Source organism: Canis aureus, chromosome 4 (assembly GCF_053574225.1).
Source record: "Canis aureus isolate CA01 chromosome 4, VMU_Caureus_v.1.0, whole genome shotgun sequence".
In the NCBI taxonomy this organism is placed as follows: Eukaryota; Metazoa; Chordata; class Mammalia; order Carnivora; family Canidae; genus Canis; species Canis aureus.
This window is the reverse complement of record NC_135614.1, coordinates 24,379,668-24,407,657: the sequence shown is the minus strand read 5'-3', so window position 1 is coordinate 24,407,657 and position 27,990 is coordinate 24,379,668. Positions and strand designations below refer to the sequence as shown.

General features: G+C 44.3%; 1 protein-coding gene, 1 long non-coding RNA gene and 1 other non-coding gene across 5 annotated transcripts in view; 2 read left to right on the top strand and 1 right to left on the bottom strand.

The window, feature by feature from the left end:
* Window positions 1-27,990, top strand: part of PSAP (prosaposin) — a 32,713-nt gene that overhangs the window by 391 nt on the left and 4,332 nt on the right. For both annotated transcript variants that reach the window (XM_077894889.1, XM_077894888.1), the window contains exons 2-8: window positions 16,243-16,376; window positions 18,635-18,709; window positions 19,276-19,401; window positions 20,494-20,694; window positions 21,309-21,452; window positions 22,771-22,827; window positions 26,819-26,950. In XM_077894889.1, coding sequence (XP_077751015.1) covers window positions 16,243-16,376; window positions 18,635-18,709; window positions 19,276-19,401; window positions 20,494-20,694; window positions 21,309-21,452; window positions 22,771-22,827; window positions 26,819-26,950 — 869 coding nt within the window. The remainder of the gene's footprint in view (window positions 1-16,242; window positions 16,377-18,634; window positions 18,710-19,275; window positions 19,402-20,493; window positions 20,695-21,308; window positions 21,453-22,770; window positions 22,828-26,818; window positions 26,951-27,990) is intronic.
* LOC144312327 (uncharacterized) lies at window positions 2-16,236 on the top strand. Of its 2 annotated transcripts, none has more exons than XR_013377808.1 (3): window positions 2-6,940; window positions 7,289-7,422; window positions 15,266-16,236. It is a non-coding gene; the product is annotated as an uncharacterized LOC144312327 (long non-coding RNA). The 2 variants fall into 2 exon arrangements; XR_013377807.1 differs by lacking the exon at window positions 15,266-16,236 and adding an exon at window positions 7,952-8,598.
* Window positions 17,112-17,215, bottom strand: LOC144313174 (U6 spliceosomal RNA). Its single transcript, XR_013378899.1, has one exon. It is a non-coding gene; the product is annotated as a U6 spliceosomal RNA (small nuclear RNA).

Here is a 27,990-nt window from a genome sequence, read left to right as displayed (position 1 = left end):
CCGGGGAGTCGCAGCCTCTCCCGCGGGGGTCAGGTTGGGGGCGCCCCCAGGTGACCCCCGCTGCACCTGTGCTGTGCTTGGGGCCGGGCGCACGTGACCGAGACGGGCTGCAGTCCCGTCCAGCGGGACCCATTCTGACCTCACTTGCCCCAGTTTTTAATAATGTTGAAATTGCAGGAAGCACATTAAGTATGTCGTCTGTGTTGATGTTTATCTGTACCTATATATTTGCCCTTGGTTCTGCGTCTCAAAGATGATACGGCGTTTTGTGGAGATGATTTTGCAATGAAGTTCAAGTTTAAAGGAGAGCCTTTAAAAGATCTTGCAAAGCCGCTGGCCCGTTTTAGCAGCGGCCTTTATCTTGAGGAAAATGTATAAATACGTGAGAAGCTGTGATTGCCCTGAAATGCTATTGAAATCGTTGCAGACTATGAAGGAAACACTTGGGAACCAGCTGCATTGCTTTCCTGGAATTAGGATCCCTCCTGCCCTCCCCATGTCACTGTGACCTTTCAGTTTCTGTGCCCCAAACTCGTGCCTTCGCATCATAACCTCCTTTAAATCATCATAGTAAAGTGAGTGAAGTTGAGTACTTAGCAAACTTCTCTAGTTTTATAGTCGTGAAGCCAGGTTTTAATTTGTATACGGAGAAGATCCCAAGTCTTTCTTCCCCCTTTTTTTCCAGGTAATACAGCTTACAGAAAGGAAATAAACCTGATCTTTAAGGCCAACCTCCGTTTCTGTTTCTCTAGTTAACTGTAATTAGGGGCTAGCTTCCATTCTGTCATGCAGCTATTCAGATTTTGATAAACAGTAATAAAATAGATGATGGAGTTGACGAAAAACCAAAAAGATAAATAAAAATAAGCTTGTATAGTTGAAATAAGTTGAAGATGTTTTTTCTTGTGTTAGCTTTGAGTGCCTCCCAAGAATGTGTCTTGACCTTAAACGATGCTCTTACACTTCTTTTACTTGTATGCTGTGAAAGGTGATCTGCTTGTAAAGATTTTCAATTTTATAGTCACTGAAGAAAATGTATTTCTCACTGGGGTTGATCCTTCTTGATATTCCGTGGTCTGTAGAATAAACCAACACTAGTCTCTAAATTTTCTGCACGGATTGAGAGAATGACTTTTTGTTCCATATCAAACAGTTGTTCCTATTGGCAGTGAGTCACTCCTCACAAGACCCTGAGGAATTCTGAATCACTCAAATCACCACAAGGGGACTTGTTTCTTTTGAAGTGTAAAATCCTCCTCTGGTATATTTGGGAGTATGGTTAACCAGAATATTTGGTTAATCAAGGGACCCTCTCCCTTTCCCTGAACACTTGAGTAAATGGGAGTATGTTACAATTATAGGCCTTGTTCTAACCTTGCTGTCTGGCCTTTAGGATTACCCCAACGTTAAGAATTTCTTTTCTTTTTTTTTTTTTAAAGATTTTATTTATTTATTCATGATAGTCACACAGAGAGAGAGAGAGGCAAAGACACAGGCAGAGGGAGAAGCAGGCTCCATGCTGGGAGCCCGACATGGGATTCGATCCCGGGTCTGATCCCGGGTCTCCAGGATCGCGCCCGGGGCCAAAGGCAGGCGCCAAACCGCTGCGCCACCCAGGGATCCCACGTTAAGAATTTCTAGTGATGACTGAGTTTGTTAGTGAAGGTGTGTGGTGACTGAAGCCATCCTCTGCTCTCTGAGAGGTTCTTAGAACTTGCCATTCCAGCATGGCGCTACTGTAGTACAGTGTCATCCTGAACCTGGATGAGCTTTGTTGTGAGTTAATAATGATGTCCTGGTGATTATAGAGACGCTTGGTTTTGAGGGTTTTTTTTTTTTATTCATCCCATGGTCCTTTGCTCTTCCCCACCTGATAAAGGAAAGTAATGGTATATTGAGAAAATTGGAGAGCATCTAATCTAATTTCTTTGTAGGTAATGAAGACACTGATGTGCTCCCAAATCACAGGCTGTTTACTGGGGAAGTCAGGATCAGAACCCAGGGCTCCTGGCAGTGCTTGCACTTTCCATAGCCTTCCGTCAACACTTAGCTTTTGTCACCTGAAGGGGATGTAATTTACATACTGAAAGCATGCACATTTTAAATGTACAATGTGATGAATTATCACAGAATGAACATAACCACTGTAAGCAGCCCCCAAGGTCAAGGAATAGAGAACATTAGCAGCATCCAGAAGCCCCTGTGCCCCACCCGTTCGCTACCCTGTTACACTTGCAAAGGAAACAACTTAATTAGCTTCTAGCACCATAGATGTAAAAATAACTTTTTGAACTTTCTGCAAATGGAATCATATGCGAAGGGCATATTGTTGGGTGACTCCTCGTGGAAGAAGCAGGGCTAGTATTAATGAGGTGGTATGTGTAAAGCATGTGGCGTGGTGCCTGGAATGTGGTATGTGCTTAGTGAAGCTTAGCTGCCCTGTTACTGTCCCTTGTGTAGTGGCTAACCAGGTAAATGCTGTGTGCCCAGTGTTGAGGCAGGTAGGCTCTCTGGGGATGCTAGGATGTATTATGTGTACGTATATATTCATTTGATAGCTTATGTTTATGGTGATTCACGACGTAAATTTATGGTGCAGTCTGCTGAATATCAGCAGAACTTCAGTTTTCACCTGACAGGAATTTAGAATAAATCCCAGTTCTCAATTTTCAATCATTAATTTTATTCTGAAAACAATAATGCAGTTAATGAGGGGTTTATTTGTATTAGCCAGTCAAGGATTTGGTAAGTGCTTTAATTGCATTTGACAAGTTATATTTAATACATTCTACAAGTGGTTCTTTAAGTGGAAGTATATTGGATTGACTGGTCTGGGTTTTTCTAGATCAGAGGAAGGAGAAGTAGTTCCTCCATTTTCTTGGTTTGTGAAACTGGAATGGCCAGGCTGGGACTTGACTAGATGGGGAAGAGGGAGGCTGGACATGGTGCTGCTGGCTGCGGAAAGCACATAATGAGGCATGGGAAGCTCTCTAAGCCAAGACCTTGCCACTTGGGCAAGTGTGTGCCACAGCTTTTGGAGACAGTCTTCTAGCATGGTCATTCTAGATTACTGGATGTCAGGCTCAGAGCCTTGCTCTCTGGCTCCTGTTTGATTCTGCCACCAGGAAGGAAGGAAGGACAGGATTTTCTTTCTTTCTTTCTTTTTTTTTTTTTTTCAGGATTTTCTTTAAACCAACTGAAGGGAATACTAATTATATTACCTTCCCTTTTTCCTCCCCTCCAAATAGTTTTAAAACAGTAGTGAAAAATACAGCAATTGGGATGAACAGTTTGGTTCTTGCAAGGTACTAGGTGCTTTACTTTTTTTTTTTTCCCCATGAAGACCAAAATTATGTCCTTGGGTAATAATTTGTGTACTGAAAAATAATCTATGTAAACTCCATGTTTTCTTAGGGAATTTATAATTATAATGGGATTGAGAGGAAACTGGAAGAGAATTTTATCATGTTGCTGATACTATGTTGATGATTTTGGACAAGTTACACTGTACTTCCTCATCTGCAAAATAGTTACTGATCATTCCTATCTAATAAGGTTGCTATGAGGCTTTATTATTTTGCTCTGTAGAATGGCATAGGTAGTAGGTACAGTAAGGTTGGCTGTTATACCATGAATAAAATCTGTATCATGTTTGTCAGTGTCCTTGTTGTACCTGCACAAGCAATTCTCCTCTGCCCTTAATTTTGTGATATTCCCTAGCCTCATTCATTTCAGAGGTCTTATATTTAATAAAACCATTAAATTGAATTAGAAATGTGTGTGCTGTATGTAATTATTGGGCAGGAAATCAAATAAGGGTAGGTAGTCTGCAGTTAAGAGGGGGTGGGAGTCTACTGTAGTTGCCAGACTTGGTTTAATATGAGATCAGCCTTTATCAGCACCTCAGGGCCTCTGTCCTGGTAATCTGAGTATTCCTTTTCTAGGCTCTTGTTACTACCATGGTACTTGTTTAAGTCCCCTCATCTGGTTTCCCCATCCAGAAAAGGGGAGCGAACTGTTGAGATAATAGCTGCACACGCTGAACAAGTCCAACCATGTAAAAATTAGGACAAAGAGTGTGTTTCCTTCCCTCCACTGTCCCCCAGACCTTTCCCAGAGATAGCCTGGTACCAGCTCCTTTGGGAGCCTTTCTGAGCAACGTATAGTTGACAGTGTGTGAGAGTCCCCCTTCTCTCTCTCTCTTTTTTTTAAGCCACAAATGGTAGCCTGTTACACCAGCTTGGTCTTTTTTCACATGTAGAACATTGTAGGCCTCCAGAAAAGTGGGAGAATAATTATAATGAGCACCCATGTATGCAGCACTTGGTTAAGAAACAGGGACTAACAAGCTCCTCCTCCTTTTTTAAATAACCACCTTCCTGGGCTTGTTATTTAACATTTCCCTGCAGGTCTTCATCCTCTCAAGTGTATGACCTTCAACAGTATGTATAGTATTGGGTATTTTAAACATTTTACGAATATTGTATGTATTCTTGGGTTTTTTCTTTTGGCTAGTGAAGTTCATTCATGTCAATAACCTGTAGCTCTTTCATTTTCACTGTGGTACTTCATTTATGTCATACTTTGTTGCTAGACATTTAGATTATTTCTAGATTTGCTTTTATCTTAAATTGCTTCTATAAACTTGTGCACATGAGCAGACATTTCTCTAGGTCTGGGGTCTAGGTTTGATGTTGTCAGACTTTAAACTTTGCCAATTTCGTAAAAGAATGAATAGGGTTGCGTTCTTTTTAAATTTATACCTCAGAGGCCATTTCATGCTAGTACAGATAGACCTATCTTTTAAATTTTGGGATACTTTTAGATTTAAACAAAAATTAAAAAGATAGTATGGTGAGTTCCTGTATACCCTTCACCCAGCTTCCTCCACTGTTAACATCTTATATATTCACTTGTATACTTGCCAAAAGAAAGAAGTGAACATCAGGACAGTGTTAACTATGTTGCAGACTTGATGTGGCCTTTACCAGTGTTCCCACTAATCTCATGTTTCTGTTCCAGGATCCAATCCAGAGTACCATGCTGCACTTAGTTGTGTCTTAATCTCCTCCTACCTCCCAGCTGTTTAAAAAACAGTTACAGAGGATTTCATTGTATGCATGTGTCAATTTAACTTCGTTGATGAACATCTTTTTTTCAGAAAAAAATGAGAATCCTAATGACACTTCTGAAATTTAAAATTGAATCCTAGCTGTATTTAGACAGATAACTGCTTTTGACAAGAAATTACTTTAAGGGATATTTCATAAATTAGGTTGAGGGAGATACTAGAGAAAGTTCTTTTGGCCAGTCTTTGTGATGTCACTTGTCACAGTAAAAAAAAAAAAAAAAAATTCCTGTACCAGTGGTGATGGGATGCTGTTCTGCGATTGTAGGCATTGATACCAGAGGGTCACAGGGCTTCGGATCTCACGAGGATTAAAACTTAAGGTTTGGTGGCAGCCCGGGTGGCTTAGTGCCACCTTCAGCCCAGGGCATGATCCTGGGGACCCCGGATCCAGTCCCACGTTGGGCTCCTTGCATGGAGCCTGCTTCTCTCTCTGCCTGTGTCTCTGCCTCTCTTCCTCTCTGTGTCTCCCATAAATAAATAAATAAATAAATAAATAAATAAATAAATAAATAAATAAATAAATAAAATCTTAAAAAAACTTAAGGTTTGTCTTATGGGATTGCATGTTATCTAGGTTTTGGCTGCCTTTCAGAGCTCTTCTCCCTCTTCCTCTTCCCTCCCACGCTCAGTCTCTGGTGCCTTATTGTAGCTCAGAACCTTTGCATTTTGTATTCCACCTGCCTGGACCCTCTTTCTCTTGAGATGATGCATGTGGATTCCTCCCTCTACTCAGTTGTCTGCTCAGTTGTTGCCTTCTCAGTTCCCCACTGCTCTGTCCAAATGGCCATGCCATCCTGCTCTAGTTTTGTTTTTCCTTTGACCTTGCTGCATTTTTCTTCATTGCACTCACCACTACCTGGCATTCTGTGATATGCGTATTTGTTGTCTTGATCACTTGGTATATCTGCAGCTACGTGACTCTGCTCGCCTGTAATAGGTGCTTAGATTTGCTAAATGGGAGTGTGAGGTACAGCCAAGTGGATTTCAGCCCAGGAAGTGCTGGTAGGTTAATTGCACGAAACTTCAATGTTAGTAGTGCCAAGTCTTTGTCACAAATAAAAACATCTTTTTAAAAATTTACTGAAAATAGTTTTAAGAGTTTGTGTCTTGGAGTTGACAAATTGGCAGTGAATGTGAGCTCAGATGAAATCTTGACCAGTTTATGTCCAGATTAGAGGGGCCCACAAACCTATTGGAAGGGGTGTTGTGTAGGCAGTAGAGATATAGGAGCCTAACAGAACTTAGATACTCTGGTGGCTGTGATTTGTGGTAAATCGGAAAAGGGAACTAGCTATAATTTGAGAAGTAGTTTTCTCTCTGTTGGTTTTCAAAAATTGGCTGTTTGTAAATGGTGGCTCTAAAGCTTTTTGGTGTCTGCATCCCTGTATACTCGTGAGTTATTGAGGGACCCCAAAGAACTTTTGTTTATGTGGGCCCTAGCTATCGATATTTATCATCTTATATAAATTAAGCTGACAATTAAAAAATAATCCTTTAGAAATGGTAAACATGTTAACGTATTACAGTTTTAGTGAAAAAAAACTTTTTTGAAACACAGACATGGTAAGTGAGAAGAATGGCTTGTTTTACCTTTTTGCAGTGTTTCTAATACCTGGCTAGATTCTCTGCTGCTGCTGCATTCAGTGTGCTGCCATTCACCTGCCATATGCCTCCAGAAAAACTCCACTGCACATTTGGGAGTAAATGAGTGACAAAGGCAGCTAACACCTTGGCATTACTACTGTTATGACACTTTTGAGCTCATAGACGTCCTGAAGGATGATTTAATCCTCCCAATTGCCCTGTGAGGTGAGAGCAACTGAATCAGAATGCTAGGGCATCCTAATATCCTGCCCTAATCTATGCTGTGGTCTGAAGTGTAGATTTTGACATTTCAAATGAAGGATGGTATTCCTGTTCCTAAGGTGAGTCAAAAGTAACCTTTATAGTTGACATATTTATATGTATTTGAAACTTTTTAGTTAATGATCTTGTGGGACAGGCTCAGAGCACTGAAGTTCCGTATTAGTGGGGTTTGCATGAAATCTTTCTTAGCGTATTATTCTACAAGTGTGCCGAGATCACTCAGCCTGCTAGCAGGGATGGGGTACTACAGCCCATGCCAGTTTCTAGCTGACTGAATCAACTTCTGTGCAGCACCCGGGCCAGAACTAGGACCATGTAGATGTGATGCTGCCCTCTGCCTGGACCTATTCACCTGACTGGACCCTGAGCAGTCTGGCCAAGGGCTCATTTCTTCATGGTCCAATTGTGGCAGCATCTTATCTAAGGTAATTGAAGTTCATCTCTGATCATTACCTGATAGGTTTGATACTTGGAAGAAGAGCTTTGCTAGCATATATTGGATTGGAGTGCTATCAAACGAACTAGGTAGGAATTTCTCTTCTCAAAATTAATTATGCCACATTGCATCACTTTTATGCAATCTAAGAGGTTTGCATTCTTGTCCTCAGTGTCTCAGTTAATGATTGCACAAACTTATTTGCCTTATGACTCTCTTGCTTTCTCCGTGTAGATCAGTTTTTTGTCCTGGAATGGTCTTGTGAGAAAAAATTAAGGAGCAAGAGGAGGGAAAAATTGAGGGAGAGGGGAAATAGGGAAGAACTTTTGTCTTAGATACACAACTAATGGCTTACTGGGGCTGGAGGTGATGGGCGTCAGCCAAATCAGCTCATTACAGATTTCTTTTGTAATAAGAGCAATCTTTGGGCTTTACTTCCTTCAGATCAAGGCAGGCTGCTTTTGAGCACATGCTATTCTGAATGATTAAATGGGCAATGTTTTTATTCTACTCTGCAGAATGTTTTCAGAAGCAGGATCCTATGAAGAAGAGACAGGTCCCTCTGCCATAGAAGCCAGCTCTCAGATGGAGCAGTTGGTGTTGAGTGCAGTGGTTTATCTCCTGCAGGATCTAAGTGCATGAATTCCGAGAAATGTCTGAATGCAGGGAGCCTGAAGTAGATGCTGCCCCTCCCTGGGTCAGCCTGTCTTGGTTGCCTAGCAGCCTGACTGTTTCCATGGTGCTCCGTTACCAAGGCGGCAGATCCATTGCCCTGTGGAATGTCTGCTCTGATCATTGGTACTGCAAAGCTGCTCGTATTTTCTTTTATTCTTTTTTTGGTAACTAGACTCTGAACGGTATTTAGCATATGTTATCTAAGATATTTACTGGGAAAAACAATGGATAAAAGAGTAAGACTGTTCTAACATATGGAATATAAGGTGCACCTTCTAGGAAAGGTGGTCCCCTTCATTCTGAGAGTGTTTTTGAAAACCTTTGGTGGCTACATTGTGTATGTAGGCTTTTAAATATCCTTATAAAGTCTTGTTATTTTGGGACTCTTCTGGTAGATGATTAAGCTGGTATTTATTTATTTATTTATTTATTTATTTATTTTTTAAATTTTTATTTATTTATGATAGTCACACACAGAGAGAGAGAGGCAGAGACACAGGCAGAGAGAGAAGCAGGCTCCATGCACTGGGAGCCCGACGTGGGATTTGATTCCGGGTCTCCAGGATCGCGCCCTGGGCCGAAGGCAGGCGCCAAACCGCTGCGCCACCCAGGGATCCCTAAGCTGGTATTTAGTAAGGCTTAGGTTTGATTTGAGATAAGAGACTTAGAGTAGTAGTGGCTTAAATACAATAGAACCATCCCTAACCTTCCACAGGAAGTTCAGGAGCCGACCTTCCAGGGCTAGTGTCTGGTGAGAGACTGGGTCCTTGAGGTCTAGCCCCTTTCTTCATGAGTGCTAAAGATCCAGCCATCACACTTGTGTTTAAAGGTGTGAGACTCTACTAGCATCCCATTACGCATGTGGCTTCATGGCCAGACCTTGCTGCAAGGGAGACTCGGAAATGTAGTTTTTTAAATCTTGGCAGCCATGTGTGTAGCTAAAAATCCTTAGTTCTGTTCCTGTGAAAGGAGTGGAGAGTGGCTATAGGAACAACTTGTCTCGTGACCAAACCGGAGTTCCTCGCTTGGGTTTGCAAGAGAGCCAGTCACTGAGACATCAGGTTTGCAGCTAGGGAGGAGTTTGAGAGCTAGCCAAACCAGGAGACAAGAGAGCAAACCTTAAATACTCTTCCCTGAAGGGGGAGAGAACATGTTTTTTTTATAATCATAGGGGTTGAGGTTACATATATTGATGAAAAGGGCAGGGACACATTTCCTCACTATTCATGAGGAAAGGTGGAGTATGTGCATTGAGTAAACATATATGTGACCTATCCCATGTTCATTTTGGGGTGGGGACATAAAATTAAAATGAGGAAAAACTGGGATCCTGATGTCAGATCGGTCATCTTAGGAGCAGAAGAGGGTCTAGGGGTTATGTGCGATCTCCGAGAGCCCATATGAACTGGAAAGGGTCTCTGCTTCTGTCTCAGGTAAGGAATGCAGGGCCTGGCTTATTCCTAGGCTGGAACCTTATCAGTGACCTTCAGCCCAGGCCTGTGCAGGGACATCTAGTGTATTTGTTAGATCTGAAAAGAAACAACAGTTGATTAGGGAGAAACAGGCCTATTAAAAACAAGCTTTAGATTTCCTGATAGTTTCAACCTTATTAACCCTATGGGATACAGTTTGTTTCTGCCATATTGGGCAGTAATTATTCCTGAAACTGGTGGTAAGGTTTAAGTTTTTTCTGACTTTAAAAGTAACATGGAGAAAAATTATACCATGATATAAAAATCAGAATGTGAATGCCTTCAGTTGGTGGTTCTTCCTCTCAAGTCCATCATTAACGATTAGGTGTGCTACTAACTGAGCTTCGTAGGTACCAGACACTGTCCTTTCTCTGCTTTCTCATTGATTTTCACAGAATTCCTGAGAAAGGGGCACTCTTTTTTTTTTTACCCTATATTTTCCCCACATGATTGTGGCCTAAGTAATTGACCAGTTCTTGGCTTTAGTTCGTAGATAGCAGAGCAGGGGGTTTCAGTCAGCCTGGTCTACTCCCCAGTATGCAGGGCACCAGTCATTTTGTCATACACCTCCTCATCCTTCCAAAAAAAAAAGAGGTTTTTAGGGAGCTCTATAAAAGATGGGTTCCAGAAATAATTTGAAATATGACAACTATATCAGGATTAGAGGAAAATAAGCCCATAGCTCCAGTGCCATGAATTATTGAGAGCATTTCATCTGTAATGTTTTTAGCACTTTGCTGGGCACCTCTCATTCTTGCTCCTGCAAACCTCTTATTCAGCACATAGCGTCAATTCCCGGGCTTCTAACAATAGAGCCTATGTTTCCCTCTGTGTGACTAACCGACAGCTTCTGAGGATTTGAGATATAACTCTCTAGGTCTTTGAGCTGCCAGTTAAGTCCTTGATAAAATGCAGAGTAAACCAACAGAATAGCTTGGATTCTGCTATTAGTGGGAGCACCTGTTTTGGGCAAGGAACTGGATCAGGGAAAGGTCTTGCTATTGTTTACTACAGGTGGTAGTGATGATGAATATCACTTACTGGACTTCTGTAGCATACTAGCTCTGCCCTGTGTTTTACAAATATTGGTTAATTTGTATAAACTCCTAGGAGTACTAGTAATAAGCCCATTTTGCAGATTGGAAGCCTGAAGTCTTAAGGTCACCTGACTAGAATTGGTGGAGGCATGATCTGAGCCCTTGACTGTCTGATTTCAAAGCCAGCCTGGTAGGGGAGCTGAGACAGTGGATAATTGAGAATGCCAGAGAGATGCTCATAAAGGCGTGATGGCTGAGAGATGTAATGTTCTGGCAGTTGAAAGTGTGTAACTGTGTCATTGTGATTCTCAACAATCCCACCAGTAGCTACATCTTTATTTTACAGATGAAGAACAAGCTCAGGACAGCGATTGGGTGAAGGTCATTTATTTGAGTGGGACTTGGAGGCAGATCTGGTTTTCTTTTCAGTATCTCACATTTGAGAAACATTTCATTTAGGTGGTGGGTCAGTTACCTTAGATTTCTCCATTTCTAAGCACAGGGTTTAGTTTCTTTTTGGAAAAAATCATCACACCTAAAACAACATGGCTCTAGTGAGTTCTCCCTGCCTTCCAGGCTCACTGAGATTTTTTTTTTGTGTGTGTGTCCATGTAGAGTCTAGCTGCCGTAAAGCCCATTTCTGGTGTAGCTCATGGCAGCCGATCTCAATACAGTAAAATTCCATCATAGCCTATTTTTTTTTTTAATAAATGATCTACATGTGAGTTATTTAGAACATGGCTATTTTCTTCTAGGCCTGGGGAGTCAAAAGGAAACACAGTGCACCCATCCCTTTGCTAAGGAAATACAATTGAAGTTCTGTGTCTCAAAAAACAACACAAAGCCCGTCTTTCTTTAAGGAAACTTGCCCATAGGGTTTTAGTGTCTCTGAAATGATAATTTCTCTGATCTCTGTTGTCATTGAGAGCTCAAATGGCAGGCCTCAGAACTGAGGGGGGCTAGTGCCTGGTTTGCCATGAGGAGTGTTTGTGTCTTATATTTAATTAGAACTCTCGAGGAGGTCAGGCACACATTCTAAGAACTTTCTTAGAGTTCAACTTATTGTCTCAAAAGAAGGAAGTTGGTATTTGGGGGCAGAGTGTGGGAGAATGAGAATAGATATGAAAGCTTTGCTGAGAACATGTTTTGAGAAATAACTCATCAGAAAGTGGTTTAGGATATTTTTTATGTATTGGTTATGTATAAACACTGAAAATGTCATTTGGCTCATTCTTATAGGAGTGAAGATGTGTAGCCCCCAGAGGACTTCTAGTCCTGCTCATCACGCAGGATTTCTCTTCCCACAGAATTCCTTGGAGGTTCAGCATTTTGTTTCTGCGCGGTTCCTTCTGCTTTTGGAGCAGTCATCATCTAACGAGGCAGCCCATTCCCTCTTTATAACCCTGTGGATGGCCCCTACCTCGAGCCGTCGTCTGTTTCCCTTAACCTCTACTCGCAGCTCTGCTAGCTGGGTCTGAGGCCACACAGCGGATCTGCCCCCGCGTGATAGGTGGAAGGCCTCCTTCCCCTATGAAAATAGCATTGTTTCTAAGAGACGTTCTCTCTCCCAGCTAACACCTCCAGTCTTGTAGGGGCGTCAGGAATGGTGTCACGCGTCCTCACCCTCCCAACCTGCTGTGCTTGTCTCTGACTCTGGGAAGCAAAGCACACAGGTGTGTTCTTTGTGCTGCCCCTCAGCGGGCTTGTGTTCACATTTACGTTTAACCCTCTGAGTTTCGTTTTCCCAGCTGTCTGTTCTTGTGGAATCTTTTTGTTAGCTTCTCTCTGAGCCTTGGTTGCTACTGCTTCTTGCTTGGAATTTTTGGTGTGAGCTTGCTTCCAGTTAGATGCCCCGTCATCTGAATCCCCCACCTCCTTTTGTCAGTTCTGCTCTATGATGCCTGGGTTTTTAAGACACTAGTGTGAGCTGTTGCCCACAGGGTGAGTTTTCACACAGGGATGACCTCAGATGAGGTCGTCTTGGTTGGGCCTGGGGTCTCTCTGTGCAGCCTGGCTTGGGAGAAGACAAAGATTTCTCTCCTCCTTTGGAATGTTCACGAATTCCGTTTTTCTCTCTCACCCAGTCTTTTGTATTTCTGTTTTTAGGGGCCAGTTCAAATTTTGAAGAAGCTTCCTCTAGCTCCCCTATGTGGTTAGTAATTTTGTTGCTCCAGGGCTTGTCATTCCCTGTGTTTCTATTAACATACCACCATTTCTTCGGGGCCTGTCCGGTCCCACTGTGGAGTCAGAGACCCCAAGTGTGTCCACCTTGTTCTGCTGCTTGAGTGCACAGTTCTTGGCCCAGTCCGTGGAGTTTGGTAATCAGCCTTCATCTTCATGGTTTTCCCACTTGGTTGGAGAAGAGCCATGCTTGCTTTTAGAGCCTTCAGTCCACAGCTGGGATCTGGACAGGTGTAGTGCATAAGAGCTCCCTGAAGTGGTGTGAGGATTTTGTGTCTAAATACATTTTCCGGGGAAAGGATTCATGTCTCAGTAGTGTTCTGACCCACTCTTTGGCTCCTTCACAGGGGATCAGGTCCTGAAATAAGCACCTGAACCTTCCCCAGGTGGCTCCCTGGCATCACCCATGCTCGCATTTCTGCCTCACATTACCAATCCTGAGGATACACAGTTGTTTCTTTGTAAATACACATTGGGTCATTTTAGGACATCAGATTTGTTGTACACCACAGACTATTTGTATAAAGTGCAATTTTAAAAATTTGGCTTTAGGTTGGAGATACATGGGAATGTCTTACTGAGAATTTAATTTCTAGGAGCTGGGAGTTTAGTTTCATTTCTCATTGTCCATGTAATGTGTTTTAGGTTGACATTGAGGACATCATAGGTCTAACAGGTTGCCCACCGTGCATTTTACTTCTGAAAGTTCTGAGGTGGGCTGTTGAGTAACAGTAACTGTTGAGGTTGGGAATGACTTGGCTATTTGTTAGCTGGATGGATCACAGATAACCAGCTACCAGAAAAGACTTTTAGTCCAGAACAGTAGCTAAAACTGGTAACAAAGTCATTATAGCAAATGATTACTGTTTCAAGTTCCTTGAACTAGTGAACAAACTACAAAGTATTCTTGCCTCTCAGGCCTAGCATGGTGCATCTTCCTCCCCAAGCCTGATAGATTTTGGCCCTTGTGGCCAAATCCTGGCTGGATGGTTGGAGAAAACCCCCTGGGTTAAGTCCTATTTGACTGCATATTTGTGAGACTGGAGATGGTAGTCGGGCCTTATGTAGGGAGGGCTGCTCACTGGCCCTGCCTTTCTCTCTCAACCCTGTGTGGCTCTAGTCGGCTATTGTCCCCCGCTCTTTCTTCCTGGCTTCCCTGTGTCTCACTCTGCATTCTTGGCTCATTTTTCATTTTGTAGCTTCCTGTTATTTTTTCCGATTCTTTTCTTCCAGTTGCAGGTAGAACCAGTTGGTGTATTTTGGGTGCTTCTCAGAATTCTCCAGGGCCCTGTACCTGGAAGGAGCATGGGAGGCGCTGGTGGAACCTGTGGGCTTTGTGTGCTGTCTGTGATGACCCCCACTTCCCAGAACCCTGACCTACAGCCCAGGGCTGGCCTCAGCGTAGCGTAGCTACGTTATAGGTACTAAACTCTTGTGAACCATCTGGGGATTAGTATGAAATCTGCTGCATGTTTCCCGTGGAAACCGGAATCTAAGCCAACAGCTGTTGGAAGGTGGCCAGTTCAGTTGTGTTTGTGAACTGGTTATGGATGTGATTTTTGCTACAAAGGGGCATGAAAGGCTGTGACCTGGGTAGCCGATTAATAATCACTGCCGGTGTCTGAAAGGGTGCATATCATCTGGCTTAAGCTTTCTGCGGACCTGTGACTCAGTGTTTGTGTGAATAGTTCGTGGAATATAGCTTTGACCACATTTCATTGCCCTCTCCTGGAGTGAGGGCACCTACCAACCCCCGTGTTTTGTGTACTGTGTGTGCGTTACCTGTCTGTAGGATCTCTGTGCCTTCTCATTGGCTTGTATTGAGCTGCGTGACTCCCGAGGTTCTCCATCTGTTTCATGGGTAGCTGTGGGCTTTCTCCTCAGACTTGGGCCTTGTGTTACCTATTTACAGCAGAAGGTGGTTTCGCCCTACTGAGGTGTTTGCTGGAGTTAGCTGCCTGCACCGACACCCGTCTTCACCCGTCTTTGTGTAACCCGATGGAATCCATTGTTCTCTAGCCCAATTGTTGGTCTAGAGGTGAGGTTCCAAAGTCAAGGTTACTATAGACCTATTGTAAGAAACATAAGTACTTTCAAGGCATTTTATAAAATATTTTTGTAGAGTTACTCACATACAACATAACACTGGGAGTTTCAGCCAACCACCCTGCTTTGTTATTCTGTTTTTTTATACAACTCCTACATAATTTCCTATTCTTGGGTTTTTTGTTCTATTTGATATATAATTTTATACTTAACAGCTACATATTCTTTTTAGTAAGAGTATCATTAGTTTTTCCTCTCTATTTTTGGCCATTCAAGTTATATCTACTTTTATTTTTAGTATTGTGAATTACATTTAATAAATATATTTATGCATATCATATTTTGCCTCTTGGATTGCTGTATTTCCTTAAAATCTATTTCTAGAAGTGGGTTACGTTTTTTTTTTTTTTTTTTTAAGTAGGCTCCACACCCAGCCTGGATCCCAATGTGGGGCTTGAACTCATGACCCTGAGCTTAAGACCTGAGCTGAGATCAAGAGTTGGATGCTTAACCGACTGAGCCTCCTAGGCGACCTTGAAAGTGGATAACTTTTTTGAAGAGGGATTTTTTTTTCCATTTTTTGAAATCTATTAATATATTAAAAAGTCCTGAACAGTCACAGCCTTACAAATGTATATTTTACTACAACCTTGTCACTTTTTCCCTCCTTGGCTAATTTAACTTTCAAAATATGGCACCTTCTTGCTGTAACCTGTATTTCTTTGGTCCTAGGTGACTTGTACCTTTCCTGTGCTTTCCCCTAGTTTAATTTCTGTGCTTGTGACTGTTGCCTGAGTCCTTTCTTCATTACCACAGCAGATGCCATGCTGTGCACCTGACTTTGAGTAGACACATGTTCACCGTATCACATGTTTGTTGTGATACCAAAGTGGATTATGGAGGATTCTTTGTTAGTAAATTTGTTTATGAGCATGTGTTCACAAAGTTAGATTTGTAAAAGGGCTCTTCTACTAGAATGTTAAGAATCGTTTTTGTAATAAGGATATGAACCTTGTTTTCCCTATAGATTAATAAAAAACTTAATTTGTCATTCTACAGGAGTTTAAAATTTTGTATAATCTGTCAGTGTTTACTCCTTTGATTTCTTTTATTACTTCATGGAAGATTCTTAAGGTTCTAAAGATTAAAAGGCCTGGTACAGTTTAGAAATAGTTTGAGAGGAAAAAAGCAAACCAGATAAATTAGTCCCTCTCAGTCCTGTGACTTTGACTGAAGGTGATCACCGAGCTTCTGGCCTGGAGCCAGTGGCGCTGTGGTTTGTGTGGCACGCCGCTGGGTGAGGGGCCGTGCCGCTGTCCAGCTCAGTGCCTGGGCTAGTCCTTCCCCCTGGGTAGGTAAGTGAGGTGGGCTACCTTCTCATGATGGTCTTTCTTTTAGCTCTAGCCAGCCCTGTCCTAGGCCTGAAAGAATGTACCAGAGGTTCGGCGGTGTGGTGCCAGAACGTGAAGACGGCGGCCGATTGCGGGGCCCTGCAGCACTGCCTGCAGACTGTGTGGAACAAGCCGACGGTGGTAAGTGCCACTGGTGCCAAGTGCCACTGGTGCCGTCCTCCATCTCTTCATATTGGCTGTAGCTGTTGCCATTTACCAAGTGCTTTCCCTTGCTTCGTTTGCTTCTCACGGTGGCTCTGCGAGGGAGGCAGGACCTGTTGCAGGGTGGACCCATTGTAGTACAGTGGAAACAGTCGCAGAGAGGTGAGGGTTCTGTTCCCCCGAGGTCACTGGGTCTCTTGGAGGCAGAGGATGAGGCCTGCCCATGGCAGCCACTGTGTGCACACCATGCCACCTCCCGGGCCTCTGGGTGCGCCACCTCTCCGTGCCAGGTGAGGGACCAGGAGGTATGCAATTTCTATTCCCAGGCCTGGATGCATGGGCAGAGCTCCATCCTTGGTCACTCCAAAAAGTAGATGCTAGGGGTGCCTGTGTGGCACAGCCAATTAAGTATCCGACTGTTAGTCATGAGATTGAGCCCCGTGTTGGGCTCTGCACCCAGTGTGGAGTCTGCTTGAGTTTTTCCCTCTGCTGCTCCTCCCTGCATGTGTGTGTGCATGTTCTCTTTCAAATAAATGAATATATCTTAAAAAAAAAAAAAAAGTGCTAAACTTTTGAAGTCCTTCCCCACTTTTTGGCATTTTTCACCCTCTGCCTCTCAGGCAGATCACTAATTCAAACCCTAGAGTTTAGTAGCTATTTAAAATTTTATTTCTAGCTATAGCCAAACTGGAAAAGACGCTGATTTTTTTTTTTTTTAATATAGAACACTTCACAAATTTGCATGTCATCCTTGCTTAAGGGCCACACTGATTTCTGTATCATTCCAATTTTAGTAGATGTGCTGCTGAAGTGAGCATGATGCTACTGATTTTTCATCTAAATGGTGTTAAATATAGCATATTAATGTGGAGCTCTCAATACTCATGGAGAATTACTCCAAGATGACAAGGCTCAAGTGCATTCTTCCTGTGACCTGACCCCTCTCAGGAGATGGCTGAGCTTTGCTGGCCGTACCAGCTGATTGCAGAACATGCTTGTGGCTCGCTCTGCGAGGTGCCACCTCCTGTGGCACAGGCCCACTTTGCCTGGATTTCCAGATCTAAAACTTGTCACTAGTGGCTGCAGGTGCTTCTTCTCTTCATTAAGAGAAGAACAATTAAAAACCCTGTTCTTTTAGAAATAGTGTCTGAATTCGTCAGGTCTCTACCCTCTGTGGCCAAAATTACTTTCTGATTTGGTTTTCAATTTACTTCTCATCTTGTTTTTAACATGACTTCTGCTTTTCAAATTCAGCATGTGACAAGGGGGAGGGGACTTCAGCTCTTTCTGACAGGACAGTCTCATGGGTGCCTGAATCTGGTAGTAGCCTGATGAGGCCCAAAGGTTCAAATTGATTTTTTTTTTAAGTTTATTTTTTACTTGTTAGTGCGCAAGAGAACCACAAGCAGGGGGAGGGAGAAGGGAGAAGCAGGCTGAGTGGGGAGCCAGACATGGGGCTTGATCCCAGGACCCTGAGATCATCACCTGAGCTGAAAGTAGATGCAGTAAGGCTCAGCCACCCAGGTGCCCTTAAATTGATTTCTTTCAATGCAGTTTAGTTCACAGGTCTTCCTTCATCTCACCCACATGTGTTAGTTCCTTCCTTCTTCATGGGGTACAAATCAGTTGCCCTCAAGAAGGGAGCTTCTCACGAGCCTCAAGAAGCAGCTAGAGTCTCCATGTCTGGGGCCACATAGAGCTGTGGGTGTTCAGGCTTATCAGGGGATAGGCACGCTGTTTTTAAGCTCTGGGGTGGTGACATATGGCTTCCAGGTGAGCATACCTGCATCTGCATGGTGGGAGGTGGGTATAGTGCAAGAGGTAGTGCCAGTGTCTGCTTGGGCTTCTCTGTCCCACCCCCCTTTTACTCTGTGATAGTGATATTGGCCCCAGGTGACCGACTGACTTTCTCTGATTTTTTTCACCCTTTCAAGCCTCAGTTTCCTCCTGGAACTGCTGTGAGCATTAACACGACATTTGGCCTGTGCCATGTGTGCTGAGGTATAGAGGGTACAAGAAAAGGGTATCTACCCTGTAGAAGCACAGTGTTCTGGTCAGTCCCATCTGCTGATTTTTCCCCTGTGGCGTCCTTGTACTTCTCATCTAGGTTGAGGAACCAGGCTGTGCCAGTGTGGCAGACATCCCTGGGTAGATAGGACAGAGGCCAAGGGGCTTTTCAGCTGTAGACTTATGTCCTACAAATATGGATCTCTCTCCCTCATGTTCTTTCCTCTTAGAAATCCCTTCCCTGCGACATATGTAAAGATGTTATCACTGCAGCTGGCGACATGCTGAAAGACAATGCCACTGAGGTGAGCCATCATGAGTATGTGTGACTACGTGTGAGCAGTGGCTGTGTGGCCATGTGTGTCTGTTCCTTCAGAGATCGCTCTGTGGCTTTGGGGGTCTAAAGAGGAATGGTCTAAGTCCAGGTAGGAAGTAGTTCAGATCTTCTGAGCCACATACTTTTTCTATCCCCCCCCCCGCCCCCATCCTTTAAAAATGTAAAAACCATCCTGTACAGCTACGGGCTATACAGAAACAGGCTGTGGGAGGTAACTTGCTGTCCCTGACTTTGGCATGTAAATGCCCAGGGTTGATGAGGATTTTTGTATTGCTTTTTGCTATCTTTTAGGTCCGTTTTGGCCATTTCTGCTCAGAAGTCCCTGTGCCCTTGAGACTGTAGGTCAGAGTAGCTTCATTTTGAGGAATGTCTGCTTTTTGCCTATTTATCTGATGGAGCCACGGCCACCCAGTGGCCCTCTCCCAGGCCTCTTCCCTGAGGCTGCTGTCTGTTGGGAGCTGTGGAGGTCCTCTGCTCTCGTTGTTTGCAGAGCAGAAGTCCATCCTGATCTCACCCTTACCTGTATCCCCTTAGCAAGAGATCCTCGTGTACTTGGAGAAGACCTGTGACTGGCTGCCTAGTCCGAACCTGTCTGCCTCGTGCAAGGAGGTGGTTGACTCCTACCTTCCAGTCATCCTGGACATGATTAAAGGACAAATGGTATGTGGTGGAGAATACTGTTCCTTCAGGGAACTTCTGGGGCCCTGGGAGGTGCCAGACAATGAAAACCAAGTCTTTTCATGGATTTGGTTTTTCTCAGCAGCTTATTGCTACAGTTCTGACCTCTGAGATGGCTTTGGCCCAGCAGAACACTGTGCTTGTAACTTTCAAGATTGAGGGAGAGTCCAGGAGATGGGAACTTGGAGAATACTGAGGGAATTGTAAACTGCTGTAACGTTCATATATGTGCCCATTTGCTAACTCATGTCACATCTTTAGCTCTCCCTTTGAGCATACAATTCATTTCATTTCTGTGATTTTTATCCTGAGGAGTAATTGAGGGAATGTACTGGTGGGTTGAGCTATAGCAGAGTTCTGCCTGCATTTCAAATAAGCATCTACTGTGCATAAACCAAGTGCCACTGCACAGGTTGGGTTTTCAGCAACAGACAAGGGGCTGGGTTTTGTGGTATTTGGAAAGACCTTAAGAAGGTCATAAAAGACCTTCCTTTTAAGAAAGAGGAGGTGCTTAAAACACAGGGTCAGCAGGCAGGAGTGTCCCGAGACTGGACAAAGGTTTTGGCAAGGATGGCATGGGTCACACCATGCAAGGCTCTCTTTAAGGATTGCAAGTGCAATAGGAAGTTGTTGGAGGGCTCAAGGGGGAGGAGTGACATGATCATAGGTGCCTTCTCTAAAGGGTTCGGTCTAGCTCCCACCAGTTGGGAGTTGGAAGAGGGGAAGCTGGCGGGACAGTCTGTGTGAGATGTGTTGGAGCGGTAGAGATGGACAGATGCACATTCTGGTTCAGAGGAGAAACGGGCTGGACCTGCTGATGGAGGGCAGGGAAGGAGGGAGGAGTGAGGAACGTCTTCCAGGTTTCTGGCTTGAGCTGCTAGGAGCAAGGTCGGGGAGCAGGTCCCCTCCATTTGCTAAAGTGGAGATGGAGCGGGGAGCAGGTCAGGTGGTTTTGTTTGAGATGCCTGTGAGTCGGGCCAGGAGGTAAGTACAGGGCCTCATACAGGGGCACCAGCCGATGGTTTTGTTTCCCTCCGGGGAGAGCATTTCCAGCTGGACTTCTTTCCCTACTAGAGCCATCCTGGGGAGGTGTGCTCCGCTCTCAATCTCTGCGAGTCTCTTCAGAAGCACCTGGCAGAACTGAATCACCAGAAACAGCTCGAGTCCAATAAGATCCCGGAGCTGGATGTGGCTGAGGTGGTGGCTCCCTTCATGGCCAATATCCCCCTCCTCCTGTACCCTCAGGATGGCCCCCACAGTGAGCCCCAGCCAAAGGTAAGGCCGTAGGCCCAGCCACCACGGGCCCCGTTTTTAATTGGATTACAGATGAGACGTGAGAGGGGCAGAGTGTGTGTGTGTGTGTGTGTGTGTGTGTGTGTGTGTGTCTGTCTGTGTGCATGCTTGTTTCTCAAACTGGGGGCTTTTTCCTTCATCTGACACTGTAGGTACCTGAGCAGCCCTTCAAATGGTTGTGCCATGTTAGTTCTGAAGAACTTGGGATATTTAATATATGCAAACAGTTCTCTTTGTTCCAATTAAATTTTTTTTGAAATCAACGCTTAATTGATTTTAAGTCTTTTGATAATTTTAGAGCCTATAAAAACACAGAGCTGGGGCACCTGGTTGGCTTAGTTGGTGGAGTGTGCAACTCTTTGTCTTGGGGTTGTAGATCCAAGCCCTATGTTGGGTGGAGCCATTACTTAAGAAACCACCAACTTTAAAAACCCAGAACTGAGACACTCTCTAGTGCTGTGGTCATGAGCACATGAGGAAATTTTCTTGGGAATTTGAAGCCTCTGTTATCATAGAAGTATGCTGTGTTTACAGACTTCTACCCCCCGCCAACCCCCCCCCCCCCCCCCCCTCCCCCCGTCATTCTGTCTCTGCAGGCTGGTGGGGATGTTTGCCAGGACTGTATCCAGATGATCACTGACATCCAGACTGCTGTAAGGACCAACTCCACCTTTGTCGAGGCCTTGGTGGACCATGCCAAGGCACAGTGTGACCTCCTGGGGCCTGGCATCGCCGACATGGTGAGCCTTCTCTCTTCATGCACAGGAGGATGTTCTGGGCCAGGGAGCTTGGCTCTGGAGATAGGCATGGAGGAACTGAGAAAACTTCAGTTCCTGAGGTACTGTTGTTTTAAGTTCCAATCTCAGGGCTTTGAGGAAGAGATTGTTTATACAACTCCCATTTCCTTTTTCCCAGAAAGCATCTGGGAGAGTTGGTGGGTACTTAAATACTTTGTCGGTTAGCTGAATTCATGTATGTAACAAGATGCCTGGAGTAAAAAATAGTGGAAGGAGACCACTTTCGTGAAGATTTTTTTTCCCCTCCCAGTCACTATATGTATAAGAAACCACACTAGATTCCTTTATAACCTCCTTTTAAAAAACCTGGCTGTTACATATTCATAATTCTAAGTGTGCTCTCCTCACAGCCAGTGGGGTTGTTGTCCATGGGAAGCCCTGTAGGCTGGCATGCAGGACACCTTCCTTACCTTGGTGAATGTTAGTCCTGCAGGGTAAGAAACTCATTTTGTTAGGTGCTTAGAAAGTTTCACTTCTTGGATCCTGTTCGCATAACCACATGCCTGTGAAATTAATAAGTAAAACCAAAATGCTAGTTTTGTACCTGGCAGCAGGGAAACCTCAGCAGGACTGGATGTAGGGAAGCTGGTGATGATAACTCCATGGGTCTGGGATCGTAGAGCATCCTTCTTGGATAGGAATGGCTGGTTCTGGAAGCTCTGGGTTCTTCTCTGTTGACTTCCTCTGGGCAGGAGTCTTGGCTTCCTTGGAGTATCTTTGTACATGGCCATGTTACCTTGGCTTCCCCACTTCAGCCCTGCCTGCAGGCTATTATGCACTTTGACTTTCTCACTGTGGAGGCACCCAGTGTAACCAGAACTAGTCTGTGAGGGTCTACAGGAAATACCTAGACGCGGATGAAAATAGGTTGAGCTGAAAATCATCCTAACTTGGTTCCTCCTGTGTTTAACTTTATAATCTTGTCCGGGAATCCATGAGTAGGTTTGAAAAGTCATTTCAGGTTTGTAGCAGCGTGTCTGTAGCCACATTCAGAATTGCTCCTGAGTAGCTGCTCTGTGACCTTTGGGTGACTTTGGGCTGTAAAAGGAGATGGGAGGACTTCATCTCTTCTAAGGGCCTTTGGGACACATTTTCAAAACATCCTAGCACACCTTTTTCTACAAGGCATAAGATAAATTGCCATCTTTATTTCAAGATACTTGTAAGACTCTACTCTTGGAAACTTGATAGTCCCCTGTTGACATTGCTAGGAAGGCTGGGATTTTGGTGTGTTACTAACTGCCTGTTTCTCTCTCCCCAGTGCAAGAACTATATCAACCAGTATTCTGACATTGCTGTCCAGATGATGATGCATATGGTAGGTGGCAGGGGAAGAAGCTCCTTGTTAGCATTCTTTGTCTCACACTTTGTGATCCCAAGGATTTTGAAAATTACATGGTTTAGTTTTCCTTTTCTCCCTTCAGATAATAAATTGAGTCAAAATGAACCCTTCTGACCATTAGATTCTCTGACCACAACTCAGTACCCCCTCTTTACTTTCCCCAGCCAGGGGAAAGGCTGAAGCAGCTCAACCCCCAGGTGGTTTTCCTGGTGGCTCGTTGGCCTGTGCATATGTGAGCTGACCATCAGATTTCTAGTATCTGGCTTTCACCCTGGGATCCATGGGAATAGTCTGCTCTGTAGCTAGGCCAGGCCTGAGAATTGCTACATTGCAGCTTGAATTTAGAAGTGCAGGGAGTCCTGCCGGTCAGAGTCGGTCCTGCACTCTGCAGCAGTGTTAGCTGTAGCTGCTGCTTAAGCCTGTAACTCCTGCACTTGCTTCTGATGCATCCAGGTGGCAGGGGCGTCCCTCCGTTGTTAGAGGTAGAAGATACTGATTGTGGAAGTAAGCTAGCTAGCTCCATGCAGAAAACTGTGCTACAGAGCAGGGTGGTCTGAAGAGATTCTTACGTTGGGAATGGGCCCTGGCTTCCTGGATCTGAGCATTTGGGGTTGAGGAGGTGGGTTACACTTCTTGTCTCTCCATCCTGCTGACTTTCTGACTTGGTTGAGACTATGTTGAGTTTGTTCTCTAACCAGGGGTCAGCAGACTGTGGCCTACCACCTGTTTTTTGTAAAGTTTTATTAGAAAACAGTGATGCTCATTCCATTTCTTGCTGCGACAACAGAGTTGCAGAGTTGAGACCTGATGGCCTACACAGAAGATTTATCCTCTGGCGCTGCTGTTAATTGCTCAGGGGCTCCATTCAGGCATAAGAGAGTTAATTTGGGATTATTACACCATACTTTATTCTAAAAATACAAAGATACTCAGCTAAAGTAGGAAATAAAAGTAAGCCTTTTTTTTTTTTTTTTAAAGTAAGCCTTTGATTTTGATTTGGTTAAGTGCTTTCTCATCACTAACTAAAAATTTTCTCATTATAAAGAGTATAATAAACACGGATTTTTTTGAAAATACAGATAATACTTCCCAAATCAAAAATCATTTGTGGTTTAAAAAAATATCAGTGAGGTAATATGGTTATATAGTACTTCAGACTTTGTAGTTTGCACTATTGTGCTTACAAAACATTCTTGTACAAAATGATTTTTAAGTGGCTGCATAATCCACCATTTGGGTAGCACATAATTTACATAACCAATCCTCTTTAGGTTGCTTTGAGGTTTACCTTTGGGATCAAAAGCATGATGAACACCCCCCCCCCCCCCCCCCCCCCCCCCCCGCCACCCCTTACTGTTAGATAGATATGCAGATCCTTGTTTCTCCTTCAGTACAGATAACTTGAACTGAACTGTAATTGCTGAGTCAAAGGGTAAGGCTTTTGATCTCTTGTCAAATTGGCCTTCTAGGCTTGCATTTGGCTACCTGGGGTAGTTGCCCTGAGGCCTAGGCAGCAACAGGTGTGGTTCAGGATCCCTGACCCCTCGGAGTGTGTTTTATTTTTATATTTTTAATATATATATTTATATTTTTATATATGTGTGTGTGTGTCCGTGTATATATATATACACACACACACACACATATATGTATATGTATATATATTATTTGGGGGCAGCAAAGCAGAGTTTATTGAGTAATAGTAAAAAGTTTATTGAACAAAGCTCCTGAAGAGGGTGGGGACCTGAGAGATGTACATATTACCTGCCCTGGATGTATTTTATATTATATAGCATACACCCCTGATTTGGGCAGTCCTGTGTCATGTTCCACTTGGCTGCATATCACCTTGCCTTCATGGTGGGCTTAGGCTTCTGAGGATGGAGAGCTCCTCATAACCTGGCATTTTCTGGGACCTGCTGCCCATTGTTTTGAGTATGATTTGGTGTGTCAGGGGCATGGGGATAATGTACAGAAGCTGGACAGTGTGGTCTGTCCCTTGAGGGCCAGAATAGCTCTCAGGGCCCCCTGAAATGGTAGGAACAAGCTAGGATGCCTATTTGTGACTGCAAGTTTTCCCCTGAACTTCTGGTGATATCTTTACGCCTTCATTAACTGATTGTTGTTATTTTAATTTTTTCTTAACTGTTGTGTCCTTTCCTTTCTCTTATTTTCATCTCCGATTTCCTGTTTTTTTGTTCAACAGCAGGATCAGGTATGTGATGGGGAATTTGCTTGTAGTAGTGGTCTGCTGCTTGTTGTAGTTACTTTGCCTTTTTTTTTTTTTTTAATGGCATGATCTGTGTTAGTAGGCTGGTGGGGGAGCTTCTGCCTTTCTCCCCTCTGATTTATCACTTGAGGTACTGGGGGTCTCCTTTCTCCTTCAAGAGGACAGAAAGAGAAGTCAGCAGGGCCTTGGAGTCCAGTTACAAACCAGCACTTAGCTGACCGTGTGCATGCCACTGGCATGATGATGGGAAGTGACGGGTACCCTGGAGATTCCTCAGCTTCCTTAACTGTAGGCCTGACTTTCGGTGGGACGCCTTGTTTCTGTCATGACTTGAGGGAGCATTGCATGTCTTCAGTGCTGTTTTCCATGATCCCAGAAATGCTTCTGCTGCATGAGCATATCATTTGCAAATAGCGAGCAGACTGTTCCCGTCTGTTGGATCCAGAGAGTTGGAAACAATCTCTTGATTGTGGCTTCTGCCCCTCTGGGTGATGGGGTCCTGCAGATCCTGGAGCCACATCAGACGGCTCAAGAGCCAGGCCAATGGTGGCAATAACACAGGGACTTAAGGCCCCAGACCACACTTACTGAGCCAGTGCCTCCTTCTGAGCACTGGTATCTCTTTTTGCAAATTAAGAGTTTTCAAAGGTACTTTGAAATCAAATGGGATAGAACTTGGGCTGAAATATCTGAATTTTTACCTGGGATGTCCCAGGGAGGGAGTAGAACAAAGCTCATCTGAGACAAAGCAGCCACACATCTCCTGAGTCTTTGTCTTTTTTTCTAAAAAGCTTTCTGTGTCTTTGGCCCCATTCTGGTTTTTTCTCCATTCTTAAAGTGTGCCAAAGACAGGATATTTAGGATACTTTTGGATTTCCCAATTTTACTTAATTCTAGAGACTTCTCAATATTAAAACAATGTGAACAATAGCCATGGTCTAGCTGTCTTGCATCACAGGTCTTGTGTTAGTGGTCCTGTCCTGCTTTATGGTTTGGTGGTGGGAGGCAATTGCTCTCAGGCCCAGAGCTAGGTGTTGGTTGCATTTGGTTCACAAAGCATACAAAGCATATATGCTTTTCTCATTCTTGGCACCATCATATTGAAATGGTCAGGATGTCCAAGTCACCTTGTTTCCTGTGGTTTGGTATCTGGGTGGGAATGGGATCAATCTGGAGCTTCTGTGACCTGAAAGAATTCATCGGTTTGGGACATTGGGTATTTGCGTGTACTGGGTTTGTGCAATTGTAAAAATAGAATGTAGTTTTCAAAAAAGTTCATCATTTTTTCTTAAATGATCCTGCCAGAGGGAAGCATTTGGCTTTCTGTTTGTGAGCCTGGTGGTTCCCCTTCTAGAAAGATCATGCAGTTTGTTTACTACTGCAAGTAAACCAGCTGGACCAAGAAACAGGTTCTGGAGCACACCAGGTGTCCTCTGAGAGGATATGATTGCCTGTGAAAGGGACTCAGGTGCCAGAAATCCTGCTTCCCTGGGGTGCTCCCTTGTTGGAGCAGGTTCAGCAGTTCTGCTCTCCCTTCAGAGCTTTGTGTGGCCTCCTGCCTGTGTGAAACTAGTACATCTGCACCTGCAGGAGTCCCTTTAGATTTAACATGGCAGTCAGACTTGACGCTGTGACCAGGGTGTTCCCCCAGCACCCCGACCTTTGTGTGTGGAGAGCGGGACTGAGGGATGATGGGCACGGGCCTGCATCTGACTGCCTTTTCGGTGCCTTCCTCAGCAACCCAAGGAGATCTGTGGCCTGGTTGGGTTCTGTGAGCAAGCGAAGGAGATGCCCATGCAGACTCTGATCCCTGCCAAAGTGGTCTCCGAGAACGTCATCCCTGCTTTGGAACTGGTGGAGCCCATTAAGGTACCTGGTGTCATCGTGTCGTGCTGGCCAGAGTTGTGTGATGCCCAGGCCACTGCATGTTACATCATGCTGTATGAGGCACATGCCTTCTTGGTTCCTTGCCTCACTCCGAAAGGTGTTTGAGTTTGGGACCATTCATTAGTTTATGGTGTCCCCTAAACTAGTGTGGCATCTCTCACCCAGTCTCACCCAGTATACTGATTTCCTTGAACCCGAGTGCTCCACGGAATCGGCCTCCATCTGTGGCCTGTCTGTAACCTCCTGATGTTTCTGCCCCTCTGCCCTGCCCGCTGTCATGCAAACCTCCTATTCCAGAACACCCTGGGGCTTGCACGGAAGCCTCTTGGCATGCTGCCTTGCATGCGTGGGTGTGTTTTGTTTTCCTAGCACCCTTCACTTGGTAAAGATCCACTGTATTCCAAAATCAGTTTACATTTAGCACTTTCATGGGTCTTCTAGCAGTGTGTTAGAGATTGAGTCCTGAAACCGTTCACTAGTCAACAAGACCGACCTCATGTTCGTGCGGCTCACAGTTCAGTTCTTAGGAGGGCCCAGGCCATGTCACATTTAATCACATGGCACACGGATGCATTTCTTGTTTCAGAACTTGTGTGTCACTTGACCTTTAGCTTTCTCCTCCCTCTGCTGTCCTCCCTTAACATATGCAGCATGTGGACACAGGGTTAGGAAGTCAGATGGAGCTGGGGAAGCACTTGTGCCTGCCCTGTCTTGCTGACTGAATTAATAGCCAGGGAAAATGAGGGGTCATTACAACTTATATTCTAGCCGCATGTGACTACTTATATTTAAATAAAATTACTCAAAACTTTAAAAAATCCAGTTCCTTGGTTACCCTCACTGCATTTCAAGTGCTTAATAGACACATGGGGCCCATGCTGCTCTGCTGGACAGCAGAGGTGAAGAATATTTCTACTGTCACAGAAAGTTCTGGTTTAGCAGTGTTCCTTTATTAAAGGCAGGCTCTAGGAAAGCAAGCTCAGGTACTCATGAGACTTGAAACTCTAGAGCAGACCTGAAAT